Source organism: Chionomys nivalis, chromosome 5 (genome assembly GCF_950005125.1).
Source record: "Chionomys nivalis chromosome 5, mChiNiv1.1, whole genome shotgun sequence".
In the NCBI taxonomy this organism is placed as follows: domain Eukaryota; kingdom Metazoa; phylum Chordata; class Mammalia; order Rodentia; family Cricetidae; genus Chionomys; species Chionomys nivalis.
The window spans coordinates 58,666,022-58,689,299 of record NC_080090.1 but is presented as its reverse complement, the minus strand read 5'-3'; the positions used below and the strand labels follow the sequence as shown (position 1 = coordinate 58,689,299).

General features: G+C 40.5%; 1 protein-coding gene across 5 annotated transcripts in view; it reads right to left on the bottom strand.

Annotated features, from left to right (window-relative positions):
• Dnm3 (dynamin 3) overlaps window positions 1-23,278 on the bottom strand; it is a 462,700-nt gene that overhangs the window by 253,331 nt on the left and 186,091 nt on the right. For 3 of the 5 annotated variants that reach the window (XM_057769381.1, XM_057769378.1, XM_057769380.1), the window contains exons 13-14: window positions 11,941-11,992; window positions 11,091-11,120 (exon numbers count right to left, since the gene is read on the bottom strand). In XM_057769381.1, the coding sequence (XP_057625364.1) occupies window positions 11,091-11,120; window positions 11,941-11,992 (82 nt within the window). The remainder of the gene's footprint in view (window positions 1-11,090; window positions 11,121-11,940; window positions 11,993-23,278) is intronic. The other 2 variants (XM_057769379.1, XM_057769382.1) reach the window with 1 other exon arrangement.

Genomic DNA, 23,278 nt, shown 5'->3' with positions numbered 1-23,278 from the left:
GGGTTTTGCATGAATGTCCTTTTTTATGAATGCGTGTTGCAGGATTCTCTAATTGAAATAAATTAAGGACTGAACTAAAAATGCCTCTGTTGGTGCTTCTGAGTTAAACATTCTAATGCAGGAAAGGGGTCAATGATGCTTTTGTACCAGATGAGAAAAACCCATGCTCTAGGGACAGAAAGTGCAATCTGCCTCAGTCATGGAGAATTTTGGAAATATTTACAATCGGTGGATTTGATTTCAGTATGGGAAACAATGATCAAGAATGTAAACATGGACAAGAATGTCTCAGCTTCTGCTGACTTTCGTTTTCACAGTCATAATGAGCCGGCCCTCTGCCCAGGAGACATTCTGGTACAGAACATGGATGTCAACACTAAGAAGTTTCCCAGGGCTTCTTTATAGTTAATGATGCTTGACAGTTTGTCTTATTCTAATCCCTTAAATTACTGCATTGAAAGGACTGGGGTCCTCTAATAATTATAAAGTTGGCATTGCTGGGAAGTATTCTTAGCCCATGAGCTGGTGGCTGCCAGCCGGCCAACAGCTGAAAGTTGCCTGGCTTCCTTCTCCTCTCACCAGTGAAGAGCCTGAGAGCTTCTGTCTTTGTACAGCAGGAATGGCCACTACTCCCTTCCCACACAACACACCAACCAGCCTCTGTCCCATCTAGCAAACTACAATTTGAAGTTCTTAGCTGCTGGGAATCTCCCTTTCTCTAAGAATATGAATGCTATTACATATTCATTCTTTTCTGTAGATGACTATTTTATTTCAACCGATCTGAATTTGAATACTAAGAGAATGAACTCAGTTTCTAAATGTTTGCTTTGTCTCAGTAGCCAGAGGGCTTATGTCAGAAAAATATAGCTACATGGTAAAAATATTAGTAGATGAGGCCACAGGGTTTTGCTCAGTGTGGAAAAACATGACATGAATGGAGCTCAAATACCATTTCTGGTGAAGACTCCCAAGCATGGACGAATGCCTGTATCTTCCTCACATACATTTTAAAGTCAAACTCCAACATCAAGACTAATACTAATAGATTAAAAGCACTTTCATTAAAAATCTAAAACACTTAATAAAATCCATTACTGTTTTATGTTATTTTGAACAGAATAGTGTATCAAAACAAAGATATAAGTATGCAAAGTGTTAAAAGTTGAAATTATGTGAAAAAGCTATAGGGAATCCTATAAATCTTACTAACGTTTTTCACAGAGAAATAATTAGAAAACGTAACTCCAAACACTCCATTTACAATTATATCTCCAGAAAGAACTGTGAGTAGCCTATGTTATGGAAAAGTAGAAAACATTGTCAGCAATAGACAGTTATCTGATTGGAAAGAAGAACAGCATCAGAACAAAAGAAGATTTGTCATGGGTTAATTTATAAGATTTACAAATAGCCAGTCAGAATCAAAATAATGTTCTAGCTGGAATATGATAAGATTTTAATCTTCAACTAAAAGAACGAACAATTTACAAAAGGAAAAATATGTTTGAAAAGGAATGATAATGAATGGGAATGGTATGATGTATTAAAATAGAGAGAGAGCTGCAATAATTAAAAAGCACGTCATTATACAGTGAGAGATGGAGGCACACAATGAACAACCTAAGCAGAGAGTCCAGTCAAAAGGCTCATTCTTGACTGAGAATGAGGCCAGAATTATTCTGCTACTTTGCTGCCGTACTGCCGAGGGTAGCACTTTCCCAAATATCATAAAACAAAAACAAAAAATGATGGCCCCTGCCTGATTCAGGGGTGGCTGATAAACTGCTTTGCCAGGCAATGGCTAGCCGCAGAGCAAGTGTTTAACAAGTGTGAGTTGGAGTCAGCTGTGGAGACACAAACTGTCGTCCCAGGGCTCGGAAGGAACCCCACAGCAGCCTGGGCTACAAAGCAAGTTCCAGGCTAGTGTGTGTTCTGATCATTATACTATCACAGATGAAATCATTATATGAACAAGATAATCACAAACCAGTGGTAATAACATAGACCATTCATTCTATTACACACGTACATTTACTCACTTAGAATCAAGTAATAAATGGCAAAGGGAACTGAGCTAGAGGCAAGAACCATATTCCCTTTACAACAGCCTCTTAGAGATAGATTCATTTATCGTGTCCCTGGGGCAAAAGAGGAAACAGAAAAATAACGATGCTTAGTGGCACCTGCGGCCAGTGAGGGGCACAGCCATGTGCTGAAGCCTGGGAGTCAGGCTGCAGAACCCACGCTCATAGCCTTCATGTTCTGCTCTGTACATTGTGCCCACTTTGTACCATGTGCCTTGATGAGCCCTTCCTAAGTGGACTCCAGAGACAGTTGCCAAGAATAAATTCATGAAATGCAAATTAAAACAACTTTGAGATACCATCTTACACCTGTCAGAATGGCTAAAATCAAAAACACCAATGATAGCCTTTGCTGGAGAGGTTGTGGAGAAAGAGGCACACTCATTCATTGCTGGTGGGAATGCAAACTTGTGCAACCACTTTGGAAATCAGTGTGGCGATTTCTCAGGAAATTTGGGATCAACCTACCCCAAGATCCAGTAATACCACTATTGGGAATACACCCAAGAGATGCCCCATCAAATGACAAAAGTATCTGTTCAACTTTGTTCATAGCAGCATTGTTTGTAATAGCCAAAACCTGGAAACAACCTAGATGCCCTTCAATGGAGGAATGGATGAAGAAAGTGTGGAATATATACATATTAGAGTACTACTCAGCGGTAAAAAACAATGACTTCTCGAATTTTGCGTGCAAATGGATGGAAATAGAAAACACTATCCTGAGTGAGGTAAGCCAGACCCAAAAAGAGGAACATGGGATGTACTCACTCATAATCGGTTTCTAGCCATAAATAAAAGACATTGAGCATATAATTTGTGATCCTAGAGAAGTTTAATAAGAAAGTGAACCCAAAGAAAATCATATAGTCATCCGCCTGGAGAGGGGAAGTAGACAAGATTGCAGGGCAAAAACTGGGAACTTGCGGGTGAGGTGGCAAGGGGCAAAGGGGAAATGGGATGAGAAACATGAGAAGGGGAGGATGGGAGGAGCTCGGGGGATTGGGATGGTTGGGATATAGGAAGGGAGGATATGGGAGCAGCGAAGTATATATCCTATCTAAGGGAGCCATCTTAGGGTTGGCAAGAAACTTGACTCTAGAGGGGTTCGCAGGTGTCCAGGGAGATGTCCCCAGCTGGTACCTTGGGCAACTAAGGAGAGGGAACCTGAAATGACCCTATCCTATACTGATGAATATCTTGCATATCACCTTAGAACCTTCATCTGGCGATGGATCGAGGTAGAGACAGAGTCTCAATTTGGAGCAACGGTCTGAGCTCTTAAGGTCCAAATGAGGAGCAGAAGGAGGGAGAACATGAGCAAGGAAATCAGGACCACGAGGGATGCACTCACTCACTGTGACAGTGGAACTGATTTATTGGGAGCCCACCAAGGCCAGCTGGTCTGGGACTGAATAAGCAGGGTTGAAACTGGACTCTCTGAGCATGGCGGACAATGAAGGCTGATGAGAAGCCAAGGACAATGGCACTAGGTTTCGATCCTAATACATGAACTGGCTTTGTGGGAGCTTAGCCTGTTTAGACGCTCACCTTCCTGGACATAGATAGAAGACCTTCGTCTTCCCGCAGGGCAGAGAATTTGGACTGCTCTTCAGTGTCGAGAAGGAGGGGGAATGGGGTGGGGGGAGGAGAAGAGGAGTGGGGATAGGGGGAGGGGAGTGGGGGGAGGGGGCAATATTTGGGAGGAGGGGAGGGAAATGGGAAACGGGGAGCAGGTGGAAATTTTAATTAAAAAAGAATAAAAAAAAAAGAAAAAAAAGAATGAATTCATGAACTTCAGGAAGGGGAAGAAAAAGACCAAAATATATTTAAAGTTAAAAATTGCTTTAAATAATTTTTAAATGCTATAAGCATTCAATATAAATATTAGTATATTTATATTAATTTATTAATATAATTAAATAATATTATATCATGATTAATTGATAAAATAATATTTTTAAATGCTATAAGCATCCAGGTGAATAATTTTTATTGATCTTGGGGTGGAAGTCTCCTTTCTAAATATAAATACTATGGAAGAGTTGAGAGAAAAAGAACAATACAAAACTAGATTCCAAAGATGGAGCGGCATAGAAGCAGCCAGCGCACGGAGAGTGTGAGGGAAGTGAGAGACAGCTCAGTGACACAGAGCAGGGGAGATGGGAGATACAGCTCCAAGTGTTCTCCAGCATCAGAGGAGAGGTGTGGTCAAAATCAAATATTTCAAAAGAGGATTTCTGAATGATTTCAACATAAAGAAATGAAGCCACTAAGAAGGCACATTGCCAGCTACACACATACAATCATCACACACTGTGCACATCTGTTTGAATCTCAGGCTGTGCCTCTCGGATACTTTACTATGCAACAAGTGCAAATATTATACCTTTTATAAATTTCTAAAAGAAAAAGAATAGCAGATATCACTCTAATTGGAAAATCTTTCTCAAAACATTACAAAAGTTAAAAAAACAAAAGTCAGTAAAAGAAAATTGTTAATAAGTAAAACAAAAGATCAATACAAAAGGTCAAAAATAGAATATAAAAATTAAGTTATAAAGTAAAAGTATTAATTTCAGGAAACATAAGGAAAGGCAAGAATGGTTCACACCGCAGAGAATATTCATTGTCAGTAAGGTGACACACTTCTCACACCTTCTGAAGGCAGAAGCATGTGACCCAGCCAAAAAATGGTTTCCATACACCTAAGTACAAATCCAGAAAACTCCTGTGGAAAAAAAAACAGCAAAACAAGTATATATTTCTTAAATTGTCTAAGCAAAATTAATACCTTTTATTTTACAATAAACAATTTAAAAACTAAGAGGTAGACAAATGCTTCCTCTCTTTATAACACATAAAAATACCCAAATTTAAAAGTAAGGAAGGGAAAAATACCCAAATTATTTTTTTAAAAAAACTTAAAAGTCAATATGAAAATGGCACAGAGTGTCCCTCCGAAGGATAAAGGGCATACCAGATCTTTCCAAACCCAGAAGAACCAACATCCATTCCAAACACAAACATGAAAAGCTGCTCCATAACCACCAGTAAGTGAAACACAAATTGAAACAGGAATGTATTATCCTTCCCATCAGACTATGAAAACTTATATGAAGTGTGCTTATCCAGAGCCAGGGGCTCAACTCTCGTATGTATGTCACTGTTGGTCTATTGAGGGTGTGGCAGTTTGGGAAGCACGGCAACCATACAAGGGAAACAGTGCCAAAGCCTTCTTCATGATAGTGAGGAAGGAAGTACAACCATCCAAACACAGTGAAACTGCAATGAGGCCTGGGAAAAGCAGAAAGTGGACCACAGGCACTCCTGAGGGATGGCATAGGAAGAGTAAAGAATGGGGGGGTGTGAGGTAAACAAGACTTTGCCTTGGGCCTGAGATAGGCCAATCAGAAAGAGATCAGCAGCAGCAGGGAGCTTCTTCACCATGCTGCTGGCTGAGTTGGCATAAAGCAGAAGCTTCTCTGAGATCCGAAGTCAAGGTTAAACAAGCTGTCCTTACAACAAGGACTCACTACTCTGGGATCAAACAACCGAAAAAAATTCCTAAACACTCAAGGGCCACAGGCGGGAAGATCTTAAGAAGTCGTTATCGATGCAGAGGAATGTTCAGGTCTGAAAATCATGATTCATAAAATGGCTTCTTTATTGAAAGATGCATAGATAGGTAGGTAGATGATAGATAGATGATAGATAGATGATAGATAGTAGATAGATAGATAGATAGATAGATAGATAGATAGATAGATAGATAGAAGATAGATAGATAGATAGATAGATAGATAGATAGATAGATAGATAGATAGATCGATCGATCGATAGATAGATAGATGATAGATAATATCTAAGTTCCAGGAAATTTTTGAACCATTCAGGTATTTACCACACTAGGAAAGTAAAGATAACTGGACATGTACAATTGATGCTCATGGAAAGGTGTATCCTCTTTCTGTCCGTCTGTTCCTCTATCTCAGCTTCTTGGCCGCCTCAAGGTGAGCAACTCAGCCTTACTCTGCCCTCTCCACCAAGGCTCAGGATGGTGAAAAACAAAAAATCCAGTAAAGCATGGACTGAAACTGAGTCCTAGTCCTACTTGCTTCCGTAAGTTGTTTCTCTCGAGCATCTTGTCACAGTGACAAAGTCTTCACTTTGAGAGTGGGACAGCCATCTTCCTGACCTCATGGAACTGTCACAGCACACTGAATCAGGCTTTAATTGTATCGAGCTATCAAGATGCTGGGGTTGTTTGCTACTTGTTAATGTCTCCTGGTTTATGCACAGTTCAAGCCACTCACATTAAGTGGTACTTCTCTCTCTCTCTGCAAAATTGCAATGCAGTTTTCCTCTTGACCTTCTATGTTGACTATGGAGGAACCTCAGCTCAGAACAGGTTCAGTTTTATATATCTTCAGCTTTATGTCAGTTTCCAGCTATAGACTAGAAGAACTGTCTTTAAGACCATAGGATTGCTGTTATCACTAGGTCTCAGATGGTGCCTGGCACTCCCTACCACCTAACAACTTCCCCTAAGCTTCCTGAAATCCCCCAAGCATCCACTGCAACTGACTATTCTTCCTTGGCATGTTCTCTCCATGAGAAGAACCAGCCTGCAGTGACTCCTTAGCTGAGGATGGAGTCTTCCCTGTAGCCCTTCTCCTTAATGTTGTCTTCCATTCTGCTCCTCTCTGGGTTGTCCAACCTTTCTTACCACCTCTTGATCTTCTTTTCAGTTCCCCATGGATTCCAATCTTTTATTCATCACCCTTTGAACCTTATATTTCTTTCAATGTTGTCACCCTTTGGAGCTAATCTCATCTCTCCCATGACTTTGATAACGACTTTAAATAGCTACAACTCTAAAACACATCCCTCTGCGCTACATGACTCCCGAATTCCAAGTCATAACGATGTCCACAATAAGCACAAACAACTCCTACCGTCTTTTCTTACCCCGTCTAATTTATCTTCCTTATCTTCCCTTTGTCAGTGAGTCTGCTCAGTCATAAGCCTGGAAGGGCAACTCATGCCTAAAAATTGTTCAAACCATATTTGTCTGCCTCTGTATGCTTCCTTATACCAATATTTGCATTTTAACATGTTTCTTCAAAAATAATATTAGTTCCAGCATCTGTACTTGCACACTCTTTGACACTATTCTCTAGATTTCCATGATAGAAGAACCAGTTGGTATCCCTTCCCTTTTAGAAACCTACCAAGAGCTCTCCTGTACCTTGAAGATGCTCTTTTTCTCTTCTCAGAGACACATCCATCCAATCTCCCATGATGTGTTCGCTCTGGCTTCCAACATTGTGAATCCAGACGCACACTCAATGGCCATTCTGCTTCGAGTCTGAATCCATACCTAGCCTTCCATGGTCCTTTCCTGTGCCCAAATCAGAAGGCTGAGAGCAATGGAGTCTCAAGCTCTTGTCCTAGCCTCCAATTCATCACAGGCTTCTGAAATTCTTTCTGTTTCATCAAATTCTTGAATTTATTAGCATTGCCACTAACTCAGAAATATCTATAATTTCTTATCCAGAACACTTGACTAGTCTCCGTTCTCCATCTTGCCTCCCCTTCACAATCTCCCTCCATCCCACAAGCAGCAGGATGCTTCTAAAATGTTCCTGTGACTGTGCTTAAAACTTCAGTGTCTGCCCTCAGGAAATGACAATACTTTGATGGAACTCTGATCCTCATGGCAGTAGACAAAATGTCTTAAGAAAAATGTGAACAACAAAATGAGATAATGTGAGACTCGGAGGAGGGAGTGTAATCAGACATACGGGACATGAAAAGGCTAGCCTCTTGCAGAAGTGATGCTTCAGTAGGACTTGAGTGAGCAGAAGTCTAGAGAATTTAGTAGAGCTTATACTGCTTACATACCAACATCCCCAACTGGACCCTGAGTACATCTTACTGCTCTAAGCATTGCCACAGGCTTTGGCATATTTAGATTTTTAAATACACATCTGATGAGCACAGAGACAGCTGAAGCTTCCATTGAAATTGTACAAAACTCAACTTTATGTAAATTGCATGATTATAAATTTTTTGTGTTGCATGTTGGCATCAATTTGTAAGTCAACTAAAATTTCAAGGCAATAAAAACGAGTGGAGTAGGACTGGCTTTGTGTTGTTTCTGTTGTGTAGTTTTTACCTCATACCCTGTAGCCCCGAGAGGATAGCAGAATGGACATTACCGCTTGAGAGACACCGTGGGACCTTTCAGCTTTATCGTACATTTAGGGTGGGATCTAAAGGCCCTGGCTCTGCATCTATTCATAGGCAAAGCTAATTTTATACAAATCCAAGCAGACATCAAATACCTAGATTCATAAATAAAACAAATTTAAGTTGTGATAGTGTACTTCTGCTAAGCAGACAAGTATAAAAGGTCTTCTTAAAAATATGCTCTTGTGTCCCCCTGAATATTAACCTTCATCAGGCGATGAAAGAAGACAGAGACAGAGACCAACATTGGAGCACTGGACTGAAGTCTCACGATCCAAAGGAGGAGCAGAAGGAGAGTGAGCACGAGCAAGGAACTCAGGACTGCGAGGGGTGCACCCACACACTGAGGCAATGGGAATGTTCTATCGGGAACTCACCAAGGCCAGCTGGCCGGGGACTGAAAAAGCATGGGACAAAACCGGTCTCACTGAACATAACGGACAATGAGGACTACTGAGAACTGAAGAACAATGGCAATGGGTTCTTGATCCTATTGCACGTAATGGCTTTGTGGGAGCCCAGGTAGTTTGGATGCTCACCTTAATAGACCTGGATGGAGGTGGGTGGTCCTTGGACCGCCCACAGGGCAGAGAAACCTGCTTGCTCTTTGGGCTGAGGAGGAAGGAAGACTTGATTGGGGGAGGGGGAGGGAATGGGAGGTGGTGGCGGGGAAGAGGCAGAAATCTTTAATAATTAAATAAATTAATTAATAAAAAAAATACTAAAAAAAATATATGCTCTTGTGTTATAAATGCCTGGATTTGATTCTGGAAAGTAAGTTATTAAGAGTCATAAACTAAGAGTTGCAAACTGAGATTATTTCTTTTAGTTGACAGCAAAATCTGTCCTGAAACAAGCGGATTTTCTGCTTTCATTTGGCCTCCCTGCTGTGCCTACTAACTTGTTTCACTACACAAATAGGTTACACTGGTTGACACAGTGCTCCCTCTGATCCCACAAGAATATTGGGTCCTGCATGCCACAGTATATGTACTGCTTTTCTAAAGCATTAGAAATAAAATAATTCTGGATTTTAAGACTTGAGTGACCCCAAGTACTATTTTCCAACATGCTCCTAATTCTGTTATCTTGGGTTACAAAATCTCTATAATGTGTGGGATTTGATGTTCTTGGCAAAAGTGAAGTCGCAGAAACACAGTCATGACCTTAGCATTTAGAGCGTCTCTAATTGAGAGCAATGCAATTTCAAGCTTCCTCTCAGATCTTATATAAAGTAGGTACCTGAGCCATCAAACTTCTGCATTTCCTTGCTGTAGCTTCTGACCTGTGTAAACTTTTTCTTGAGTCAGGGTTTCTCTGTATAGCTCTGGCTGTCCTGAAACTCACTATGGAGACCAGATTAGCCTCAAAATCAGAGACCCACCTGCTTCTGCCTCCTAAATGCTGGAATTAAAGGCATACATCACCACCAACCAGGGAGGAAACCTTTATAGGTAAACCCACACCACATGAAGCCGCAATCTAGACATTGTGGGCATTGGAATAATTTGTTGTGACTCCAAAATTTTTCAAATACTTCATTTTCCTCATCCTATAACTTCTATAATTATATGACTAATTATATTTCATACATCTTCATCTAAATGTTCCAAGTAGCACATGCCTTTTGGAAGCAAGGATTGTTCTCTTTCTAGGGTATGTGTGTATCTTCTACTTGGCTGTGGAAGCATCCTTATGCATATAGTTTGGACTCTCGTAATCACCCTGTAGAGATTCCCTATTTGATTCATTCTGTATCCCACTGGACTGGATCTCACTATGTAGCTCAAGTTGGAAGTTGGACTTGAACTTGTGACAATCCTCTTGTTTCCTCCTCCGGCAAACTTCCCCCACATAATTTTACAATATATATATATATATATATATATATATATATATATATATTCTTTCCAATACACATCTGAGCAAGCTTGGGATCATTTTGGATAAATCCCCATGGTTACTAAAGAGCATGATTAAAGTTGAATACCTAGATTCAAAGCTTGCTTTTTCCTAAATATTAGGGGCAAATACCCGACTCATGTGCCAACCTCCTTCTCAACCTGTGAAGTTGGGAGGACAAGCTTATTTCCTTCGTCGTACAAATGAGAACACAGCTTCTGTTTAAATACTTCTCAAATAGTTTGAACATGCCTTTATACTTCTGTAAAATGTATTAAAAGATTCAAATCTGCAGTCATATAAAAAACAATGTAAGTTTGCTTTGGGATTTTTATTCTTAAAAAATACAAATAATTGGAATTGGGTAAGCTTACAGATAAATATATTAAAGTTATATAATCAGTGTTCACCCACCTTTTAGAAGCATCGTGTACATTTATTGAAAACATCATTATACAGGGGAAAGAGAAAGGCTTATTGTCTCAGACCAACAAAGCAGAAAAAGAAGGGGGTGGAGTGGACATTGTTAATGATTTTAATGATTTTAAGGCCCGTTAAAATTAGAGAAACATCAAAGCACCCACCAGGTTAAGGGTTTATTATTACAGCATCGTAGGGTTTACTAGTTCATACCTTTCAGTCACAGCGAGTTATTAGCAGTGAAGGATAACCCTCCGAAGAGGAGTTTTGTTTCAGTGATAGGGTGTTATGAACAAGACAACCTAAGTTTTCTTTAAAAAAAAATTAGTAGCAAGCGCTAGTTGAGTTAATCAGTTAAAGACAAACTGTGCCCTTGGGAAGCTAAATAAAAAAGCGACAGTAAAGCTTACAGAACTTAGCTCGTACAATTTGCCTTGAAGGCGGAAGATTGGTTCCCTGAAATAGCAAAGAATTATATGCTTTAGTTCAGAAAAAAAAAGTTTTAAGATAAAGTCTGTTATTACCTCTTCTCCTTTCAAAACAATGGGAAAAAAACATCTAGAGCAGAGGTTTCAATTTGTTCAATAATTGTACCTCTGCGTTAAAAAAAAAAGCTTTTAAAAATCATCATTGTTTTGACTTGAAAAGAAATAACAATGCAAATATTCATTATCACATAAAACATAGAAGAAACAGCAAACTGCCGGAGTTAATACAATCTCTGCAGAGCGCTATTAGTCAGACAGCAGGTCAGCCCCAAAACTCAAAAAACTCAAGTGATCAGAAGGCCTTAGCAATGAGCATCATCGTCAAGCAATAGAAATTTGGCGTGGCAGAGTTTGAACCCAGCTCTGCCTTCCTTCTGGGCTCTCTTCACTGTTACCAAGCTGTGCGAACGTGTGAACTAGCCAGCAGCACCCGGAAGCCCATGCAGCAACTCACCATATTTTCACCCTTGAACTGCCTTGAATTCAATGTTAAATTAAGTTCGGTGGTAACAGAAGCAAGCAAAAGAGGACACAAGGAGTCTAATGCAAAACGCACAGCAAATAGCGGGGGTTACTTAAGGTGAGGGGGTAAGGTTAACTGCAAAAACAGCCAAAACAAAGTGCAAAGTTTGCTCCAAAGACTTTGAAAAGCAAAAATAAAACAGAAAGCTGCATCTTAAGCAAAAGTTATGTGTGATTAATTTGCATTTAAAAAAACTTGTCAGTCAAGCAGTTTAGTTCCGATGCTTTGGGGCATGCATGCACTGGGTCTCTTGCATGGTTCCTACCTGATTTCCAATTGTGCTTTTCTTGTGAACCTGACTGCTCCTCTGCTGAGCACTGAGAAAAGCAAAGGAGAGCAGCACTGAAGAAATGCAAGATGTGTTTTGGTGAACATGTAACAGGCACAAAAATACATCACATACTTTAAAAACTCAAGGCAGAAGTCATCGCTACAACCCAGGCCCGTCTAATTCTGGAAGATAAAACAACCCAGTGGGATTTCTTGCAGCAATTAGCAACCACCAACAAAAACTATACTAACTCCCTGTGGAATAAACCTACATTAATAACAATGGTTTGATGCGTTGGGGGGAGGCTTCCCCTGGTGTGCAAAATAATGGGAATGGGTATCAAATTAATACTTAATACTTAGTGGTATATATACCACTTTCTGTGACATAGGTATTATTTTTCTGCTCAGTACCCTCTACTTCCAACAACACTGTTCTACTCAAAGGCCAATGCCAAAGTTCTTGCTATAGATTCCCAGGCCTTCCTCAATTTGTGTCCCTTTCTGCCATTTTGACGCATATCCTCTTCTCATTAGCTTACTCATTGGTGAAACCCAGTCACCGTGGCCTTTGCCAGAGCCACTCGGCATAGCCCTCGACAAGAGGCTTCATGCTAGCTTGCTGCTGCTCTAAAGATGCACCCTAACTTCTCTTAGGACTGGAGAGGGAGGGGGTAGGGGGAGGGAAATAGGAGGAGGGGAGGAAGTGGAAAATTTTAATAAATAAATAAATTTATAGAAAAAAGATATCTCTCCTATTCTTTTGCAAGGCTCCCAACATCTCGTCAAGTGTTAGCCCCAACTTATCTTGTCAGTGAGGCCTACGTTGATCACAATTTTACTGTGGGCCTGTGCTTTCCTTCAGGTACCCCCACCTGCGGTCTCCTTTGTTTCTCATTGTGACATTTCACCGTCCGACCTGCCGTAGTTGGTTTTGTGTCTGTTTATCCACACACACCCTTCCACATCTAACTGGAAGCACCCTGTGAGCGAGGCTCTCTCTCCGGGGCTTACAAAGCTGGCAGCAGAAGGTATCTATTGAATGAAGAGTCCCTTGAGGCCGCTGCTATTATACTCCCCGCTTCCCAGGGAGCCGGGAGGAAAGGTTAAAATCAGCCATCACTCTTAACAACTTAGCCCCAGAGCTTATTCTAGTAAGCATGATGTTATTCTAGCTCTCAGAAGAGCGAAGACTTCTGCTCGGTGGTCCAGAGATCTGTGATGAGAAAACACAACTCATCTTGGGTATTCTGGCAAGATTAGCGATGCCCTACCCTCAGTCAGTTCATCTAAAGTTTATAGTAGCTGTTTCAGAGGACAGTGGGATGGTCTGCGAGAAAGAAGGGACAGACTAAAGCCAGAAGCTCTCTGCTCAGTGACTGGATGTTATGGTTTGGTAGCAAGATAGAAATCAAAACCCCACTCAGAACAGTTGTTCAAACCAGCAGCTTTTTGTAATCTCCCCTGATGTGTTTAAGCTGCTTGCCTCCACCCAAACTCATAAAAACCACACTGCACTCATCTGAGGCCAGGCAGGGTGGGCAGCGGAAGGTAACACTACATTTTTGCTCACTGGAGATATTTTGTGTGTATTTTTGTTTTTCATTACTAATTTACTAATTTCAGTTTCTTTCTGAAGAAAAAAACCCTAGTTTTATAATTTTTAGATAAATGCCCAATTCCCTTCATTTCTTTTCAACCATTCCTTTGAGGAATCTCAGCCTACAGTTCTTAGTGTTTTGTAAGCAAGGATGTAAAAGGCTTGTTCTGTCTGTGGCCAGGATCTCATGTGCCCACACTGCCCTCTGGCTGCCCACCAAGCCTGGCACACTGGGTGTCTCAAATACTTTTCCCTCTGAACTTCAGTCTCTCCCTCTGTCACCAAAGTCACCTTCCCAGAGGCCCCCTGGGATTGTCCCTCTTCTAGGAATAAACAGGAAAATGTCTGCTGCACAGTGAGTGTGCCTTGGTTATGGTCATCTTCCTATATATGATTTTGTTTTAAGGGGACATGTCTTTAACAGACCTCTAATGAGTATAATCACTTTAAAACTACAACAGACCCAGAAGCAAGCTTTTTAATAAATCCCCGTGGACTTTATGTTATGTCTAGATTTCCTTAGAATAAGTTGGGGAAAAAGAAGCAGAACCCAACCTTGGGTGGAGCTTGATCCCATCAAACCACCGTTTCTCAGTGGCAAAGTGTGAAGGTGTGAATGGTCAGGGGTGTGGGTGACTTGGACAGAGGGGGAAGGTGAACTGAATGAGTTGTTTCTTAGCTTCAGGATTTTGTCTGTCTGGGTGGTAAGTTTTGATTTCCATTTGGGGTTTTCTGCAGTGTTAGAGATGGAGCAGAAGACCTCCGGCATGCTGGGCAAGGACTCTTCCACCGACACACTTGCACAGCCTTCTTAGGCTTTTCCTAGGTCCATGCCTCCTGGCTATGCAGAGTTCCTCTCAGCGCTTATTAGCAATATTAGACAAAGGGCATTTCCACTACCAGGGTTTCTGTAGGGAACAGCGCCTGTTTACTAACCACCATTTACACGGTCACATAGGAAAAACAACGATTTTATGACTCAATCTAAAATACTCTAGGGTTAGAATAAACACTTTATACCTAATGAATACCTTTTTCTTTTCAGTAACTGCCCCCATAAATTCAAACATATGGCTGGTAATTATGTACTTAGGTTGACACAGTTGTTCCATAAGTAATAAAAAGGTAAGCTATTTAATTAAAACACACCCATTATCATAACTCTTGATAGCTTAATGACTGATTTATTTAAGAATGTGTTCATGATAAAACATGAAGAATTTAAGTTAATTTGAGTTCTTGGATTTCTTGGATATGGATACTTAACTGATCATCTTAGCTATTTTATAAAATATGCTCATAAACAATATTTTAATTTGACATAAATCAAAAATTTTAGTGCAGCAACCTTGAAAAATGGTCCTTTTAGCCAAAAGTTAGTTCAAGTGAAGAACATATGTGTGTGTGCGATATTTAATATATGCGCATATATATGTAAAACACATATACATGAGTAATAAATACTATGCACAATATATAAATATGTGTTATATGTAAATTATATACTGTGTTTTTTATATATTATGTATAATATTTATTACATATATGCACACAAAATACAACAAATAAAGGATAAGCTTTATTAAAACAAACAAGAGGATTATTAGAAAGAAAAAAAGAGTCTCATTTTCTGATTTTGGATAAAGTTACCTCAGATTTTATTATATCTATCAATGTTTGTTGTTAATTCCTTAATTATTCTTTACACACAGGTTACTGTGCAAGGGTTTTCCAGATACTACAGCATAAACCATACCAAGTTATTATATCTATCAATGTTTGTTGTTAATTCCTTAATTATTCTTTACACACAGGTTACTGTGCAAGGGTTTTCCAGATACTACAGCATAAACCATACCAAGTTTAACGCATTTACGCTTGAGAAATAATTTTTAAAATAAATAATAAGAAATTGAATCTTTTATAAAATTAAGAGTCTATTAGAAGCCATCCAAACAAAAAGAAAGCTATAGAACCTTACTTCTTCCCTTCTGTCCTCCTCTGCTTAACACAAAGACGGAAGTATCAGGAGAGTGTGCCTAGGAGGTGTGCGACCATTTGTCAGCTGAGTCCTATACATAGGGAATACTGACAACATTCAGGGACAAGGAGCGTTACTTCAGCCTGCTATCCTGAGATTTTTATAGAAAACTTGAGATATAAATGTTAACATAAGAAGACATACATTCACTGTATCCCATAGGAAGAGTGTAAGCAAAGCCGGGGTGTGGAAAAATGAGGATTCAGGGAAGCTGCAGGGGAAACTTCGGTGGAGTCACGGACTCAGTTTGTAAATGACTTTAAAATCCTTCTAGACCAATAACTGTTGGGGTCAGTTACCGTGAATTTGGTCAGCAAAGGACAACAGATAGCATTCAGTGTTTCTAGGCTAGAAAATAGTATGAACAAAGAGTTGCTTTTAGAAACATTTCTTCCCCAAAATGAGCATTATTGACTCTGAAGGCCGGAAGTCGGAAGCAGCCAGCCCAGGGCAGCTCCTTCAAATGTTGGAGTCATCCTCAGCATTCAAAGCCAAATCAAGCTCAGTTCATGAATCCTGCCTTCTGAGAAGCCTCCAGTTCTCTCTCCTTGCCGTGAGCCCCCAAAGCCTTCAGTTTGCGTCCATGCTGAATAAGCAGGCTAGTGTTAGAGGCAGCTCTTTGTCGCCTCTCCAATGTTCTTTGATAACAGATGGCACTGTATGTGTCTTACTACCTTCTAACACATTTGTCATTGATAGTACCAAACACAAAGTTTATGGTAGTTTCTTAAGAAATACATCTTTAAAGTTTTATTTACTTATTTGGGGAGGCATGTGCATGCAGCGATGCATGTGTGGTGTGCTGCAAGCACAATCTGCTGGAGTCATTTCTGTCCTTTCATCATGTGGTCCTGGGGATTGAACTTGGGTTGTCAGGCTTCGCAGTTTCTCAAGAAGTATTTTTGGGATGTTGCTTTTTATACCATAGTTATGAATAACCAAACAAACGAAGTTTAGCTGCAAAAGAGATTAAATGCTCTGAAGAAACATGTAGGAAAGCAACAATAATTTATTTGGGGACTACAAAATGCTAACACTTGCTGGGATATAAAGTTGCTGGGATAGACTAGAGAAGGCTGATGACAATGTAACAAGGTGAAGAGATGAGTAGAAGACAGAGATAGAAGGCTTCGGAAATTTTGCTAATTAATTCAGACTTTGTCCTAAAAGCAGTGGAGAATCCCAGGAAGGATGAAAAAGACCAGGACAGGAAGCAGGGAAACTGTTGTAGTTTCCCCATTAAGAGGATAACTTTGGTAAAGCAGTGATGAGAGAAGCAAGAGGTCAAACTCAGAAACAAAAAAATGGAGATAAAACCAAACCAACTTGACAAGGACGGAGAGAGAGGCAGATAGAGAGTAAGACATGCAGAGTGACATCCTACTTCCGGTGTGAGCAACTGAGTGCCCATCCACGGAGAAGGGAAATGAGGGAAGAAGTGGAGATTACGACATGGAGATGCACTCAGGGGATGCTGGGTTGAGGCTTCTCTTGGACATGTAAACAGAATGTGTAGGAGGAAGCAGAACATCATGTATAATTCGGGAAGAAGACCCCAGAATTCAGGTCTGGATTCAGAGTCTGCCAAGAAAGTTGGTAACTGAGCACAGGAGCCAGTAAGTTTGGTCAGGCATAATGCATTGAATAACAAAGGAAGCAGTCTAGGGAAGAGATAATGCAGAGATGAACAACCCCTAGAGACAACTGAAAAAGACAGGCTGGAGTAGAAATAGGAAAAGCAGAAAAGAGTATGTGGAGCGGGCAGATCACTGTGTGGAGGGTCCAGATCTCTTCAACAGGGACTACTCAATGGTGTCAAATGGCAGACTCAGAGCTATCCATTGTTAAAGTATTTTGTCCCGGACAAAAGCACACGAGAGTGCTGTGGCAGAGACCAGAAATGTAGGGGTTTAAAAGGTGAAACATAAAAGAGAAGGAGGAGGAGAAGCATATAGACTCTTAGGTCAACTTAAAGGGACTCGGGTGCTGTGAGGAAAAGGAGAACTCACGAGATGCATGGGCACTGGAACTAAAGTCAGGAAACGCATGTAGCCCTGGCCTGCTTCAAAACAAACAAACAAACAAAAACAAAAACCCAAAACATGGAAATAGCAGAAACCTTAGCAATGCGTAGACTCGTGGGTGGAGAAGAGGCAGCAGAATGCCCTTCTCTATAATCTAGTGGCCGGCCTTGGACTCATTTAGGGGTAACTGAGAGACCTAATTTCTCTTTTTCTCCTGAGCTACCGCAATAGGATATCATCAAGTCACTAGCAAAGCAGGACTCACTGATGAAGGATGTCATACCATAGCTGAATTCAATGTAGTGTAAAACAGTGCTGTCCATCCAATTCAGTGGCCGATGGGCAGGTGTGGCAATGAAATTTAAATTTTAATATTTTTTTCATGAGCTATTTCACCAGCACAGCTCAACTGTTGAAGAGCCACATGTAGCTAGCGGCTACTATACTGATCAGCAGGCTTGAAGTGCGCCTGTCATTTCCAAGCTTGTTGGGCACATTGTTGTGGGGTGAAAAAGCTCTATCAGAGTGTTCTTTCATGTTACCCCCCCCAAAGACAAGACCACTCCTGACAGGTCCAGGAGTGCAACTTACCGTGTATAGGCCTGGCTCCATCAAACCAGATTGAATCAAAAGGGGGTGAAGGGTTTCTGTAGGACCTTAATATTCTGGATAAATATTATGTGGGAAAACCTTACAGGACTGTGTGAGAAGTGGGGGATGATAAAACAAGGATCATTAATCCCCAAGGTTAACTTTAAGAATGAAGACAGAGTTCTTAAAAACAACAGAGTGGGGCCGGGCGGTGGTGGCGCACGCCTTTAATCCCAGCACTCGGGAGGCAGAGGCAGGCAGATCTCTGTGAGTTCGAGACCAGCCTGGTCTACAAGAGCTAGTTCCAGGACAGGCTCCAAAGCCACAGAGAAACCCTGTCTCGAAAAACCAAAAAAAAAAAAAAAAACAACAGAGTGGATGTGTGCTACGCAGACCCAACGATCCATCTACAACACAACCCCTACATCTGACGCTTGGGGAAACGGCAGCATCTCAGCAAGATTGCGGGATGGGTGTGGATATTAACCAAAGGACTATGGCACCTGGTACCAAAAAGTATTTTCAAGATACGACAGAAAAGCTGCACCAGTGCAATCGCAACAATATGGATGCCTGGATAAGACCTACACGGTGACAGCACCAGCTGACATGCTAGCAACCGGACTGAGAGCAAACTCACAGGACTCCAGCCTAGATGGAAAGCTAATCAGTGGTTGCTGAAAGAGGGAGAATTGTTGTTTCTGGGAATAATCTCCCCTAATAGATGATTCAACCCCAGCTGGCCAGCCCTAAAGGTATGCACATAAGAGTAACACTAAATGTACTAATAGGAGTATGTCGTGCATGCGTGCGTGCGTGTTTGTGTGTGCATGTGTGCTTGTGTGTGTGTGTGCGTGTGTGTGCATGTGTCCATGCATGTGTGTGTGCGTGTGTGCGTGCGTTCATGTGTGCATGCATATGTGTGTGTGCATATGTGTGTGTGCATTTGTGCGTGTGTGTTTGTGTGTGTGAGAGTGTGTGTGCATGCATGCGTGCGTGTGTGTGTGTGTATGTAAAACAATTGAAGAGATCGTGAATCTGAGAGGGAGTTTGGAAACACAGGACGAGTTAGAAAAGAGAGAGAAGGGGATGGAAATGATATATAGTACTCATTTGAAATTCTCAAATTATATAAAAATTTTAAATTAAAAAAATCAGGTTTAAGACTGGAAATCCACTTATCTTTAAAATGATGTTTGGAACACTGGAGTTCATAACTCACTGGAATAGGTGATGGCTTTTTGAATTTTTAAAAATCATTTATTTTATTTTGGGCGAATTATATTGTAATTACATCATCTTCCCCTTCCCTTTCTTCCCTCCAATTCCACCTATATATCCCTCCTTGCTCTCTTGCAAACTCATGACATCTTTTTAAATTAATTGTTGTCATATACAAATATGTGCTAGTGTGTATGTGCATGTGTGTATATACATGCATATGCACACACACACAACACATATATATTCCTAAATACATAAATGCAACCTGCTTGTGCATATAGTGTTACTTGTATGTATGTTTTCAGGGCTGGCCGTTTGGTACTGGATAACCAATTGATGTGCTCTTCCCTGGGAAGACTATTTTTCCCATTCTCAACATTCTTTATGCTAAAGTGATACTTTCCTTGCTTTCCAAGTTGCCCAAACTTAAGACTTCTACCAGATAACTAACCCAGTCAGTGACCAAACATTCAAACACTTTATTATTCAACCTGCATGTGAGTCCCACCCAAAAAAATCTGTTGTACTCTAATAGACAAGTTTGGCTGCACAAGAGAGAGGTCTCCTTGTGTAAAAAGTGAGAACAAGGAACATCATTACTCTAAAGTTAATTTTGTTATGGGGAAACATAAAAAAGAACGTAAAGAAAGGGCTTTGCTTGCCCTGCTGGCTCTGGTATTTAGTGGAAGGTTTAACTCTCTGCCTTTGATAAATGGCAACAGAGGCATTCCACGGGATCAGGAAAGGGACACAGCGAGTGTCACAACCCCGGCATTTTCATGGTACTCACATAACAAGATCTGAAATAAGCTCACTGTATCGTTTAAAGTGTGAGAAAACAGGTGTTCGGATCTCCTCAGCAGACGAGAAAGTACACTGACCTCGGGTCTGATGCTTACAGTGGGGATGTGTCTTTAACGGACCACGTCTGGAGCCTCATTTCTCTTAAACCACTAACTGCATAAATCTCAGGGGCTCGGGAGGCAATTTATGTCTAAGAGAGAATGCGGGAGGGCACGAAAACTTGAACTTTCGCTTCTCAAGACACTCAGCAAAGGCGTTTGCCCTTGCGTTCCAACAGTGTGACTGGGGAGAATACAGGAACATGAACTAATGAGCAGCTGGCCCTGTTCTTATTTTCTCAAATAGCAAAGACTGCGTAGGTTACCTAAGAAAATATAATCTAGGGAAGTTTCTTCAACAAGGACAAATTAAATCTCTGAAGTCATGAGGAAAGTTGATATTTTCATCTGAAATGCTGATCTTGTAGGTTGAGAAATGATATTGTATAGTTGAAATACCAAGCTTTTAGAAGCCAGGAAATACCAAAGCCAGTCTTCAGCAGAACTTACTGAGGCTTATTGCACATGGCACATAGTTTATGGACTGTGTTGGACATACAGCTGTGAGGTTTAAAGGAAGCCCCTCAGACTCAGTAGAGAACAAATTCTACAGCAGAAAGAACCCTGGGATGTCCTGAATGGTATCCTAAAAATAGATTCTGATCATCTGATTCTATCATTTTTCTGTTAAAAAAACAAACAAACAAAAACCTACAAACTTTTAGGGAAAAAATCAGCTCCATTGCAAACACGATTCCATGCACCTACATACCTCACCATCCCACAAGCCTAAGAGCTGGTACGCTAGCGTGACAAGTTGTTAAAATTCTTATGAACCGAGGGCCTCTGCTTCAGTGCTCAACCTTCATTTTCTATCTTTGGAACTAAGAAATACTTACATAATTGTCTTCAAATATGGCTTGACTTTTCTTCCTTGATGGAAACAGCGTGCCTGCCAACTTTAAAATTTATAGCTACAACCATATTTTTTTAATTTTTAAAAGCACCAGAAAATACCACAACCCTTCAAAGTGATTTTGAAATGAACATTTCTTCATCTTCATAGTTACCCCACGTCACACTGAAATGTACTCAGCATACAAATGGAAAGAACATTTACCTTTGATTCTTAGTGCAAAACATTATCTTTGATGGGATTGCTAGAAAATGAGGAGCAGAATAAACGGAGGCTACATTTGATCAATGCACGCTGTATGCGTATATTAGAATAGCATGCTGAGAACCATTAATATGTACAGTTAATACATATTAATGGAAAATTAGGTATTGTCTTTGGGATAATGAAATTAACAGCTAAAAATATTCTGGATATAATCATACATAAATTATGATAAATTTTAATACAAAGTAACAGTAGGGGCAAGGGAGACAGTTCAGTGGGTAAGAAGTTTGCTGTGCAAGCATGAGAACTTCAGTTCAAATCCTCAGTCCCCACTCAAAAAACTACTCAAGGCTGTAGAGCTGGTAACCTCAGCATTGGGAGTTGACAATAGATGACTCCCCGGAACTCAGTGGTCACCAGTCTAGCAGAAATGGTGGTCTTCCAGTTCAGAGACCCTGTCTTAAAAGGAATAAGACACAGAATGATAGACAACCTCCTCTGGCCTTACATATATGTGCATGGGAACATGAACTACATACCCACACTTGCACACAACATGAGAGAGAGAGAAAGGAGAGAGAGAGAGAGAGAGAGAGAGAGAGAGAGAGAGAGAGAGAGAACTGTGAGTCTCGTAATCAAGTTCTTTTGTTTTTAATGTATGGAAAGAGGAGGGAAAAGGGAAGGAGAGGGGGGAATGGGACAGACAGAAAAGTAGAGGGAGGGGAGACAGAAAGAGGGATAGAGAGGGCAATATACAGAGAGAGACTGAGGGGAGAGAGACTAATCCTAACAGACTATACCATAATTTATAACACTTTCCCAACTAGTTTTTAACTTCATTGATTTACCTTCTCAGGGGAACATAAGACAGGGATTAGTCCTTGTTCTGTTTGTTAGACCAGTAAACAAACAAACAAACAAACAAACAAAAAGGAGTCAACTGCTGGCTCCCAGACCAGTTCTTTAAAAGCAAGTTTGGGGGAGGAAATATTTCCAATCTTCTAGAAAAGTTTTAATAGCTCTTCTTCTTTCACCTCAACACAATAAAGGCCATCTCTCTGAAAAACAGGAGCTGTCTTTTATACCAGAGAAAGACTGCATCAAAGGCCATGTCTAAAGGTTCTACATTTGAAATTTTTCTTTGAAAACCTAAAAATCAATAGAATAGTATAGCCCTGCAGCCTCTGAGGCAATATATATATATATATATATATATATATATATCTGAAATTTATTGAAAAAGAAATAAACTCTAGCCTATCAAAAGAAAGAAAATAAAAGAACAGAGAAAGGTAAACAGACAGACAGACAAACAGAAAGACAGAGAGAGGAGACGGGTAGATACTGAGCTGGGACAAAGGAGTTAGCTGAGTAGGGTTTCCCACACCTCTATACAGCACTGATGAAGCAGAGGCAGAAAGATCAAGAGTCGGGGCCATCCTTGGCTACATAAAGAATTAAAGGCTAGCCTGATTGTACATGAAATCCTGTCTCAGGAAAAAAAATAGTGTGTTCAGTAAAATGTAAATTGTAGTAATGTTTTTGTGATACATTTAAGTCTCGAGTCCTTCCTAAAAGCACTGGGTCGCTCCATCTCCTTGACTCGGGGTGTGACTTGAGGTAGCACAGTAGCATCATGTTCACTTTTGACACACTGCATCTAGCTTCTGTGCACAGCTGCCAGGTGTTTCTAAGACTCTAACTGGCAGTTGCCCATCACAACAATCAACTTTGCAGGCAGCATTCCTGTTACTTCTATGATGGAAAGAAAAGTTCATCTTTTAAACTCCTCAGAGAAGCCAGTGAGACAAAGGAAGAACTTGTTATGTTAAGGTCTTACATACTTGTCGCTTCCTAGACAACCTTCTGAAAGGCAGATCATAATTTC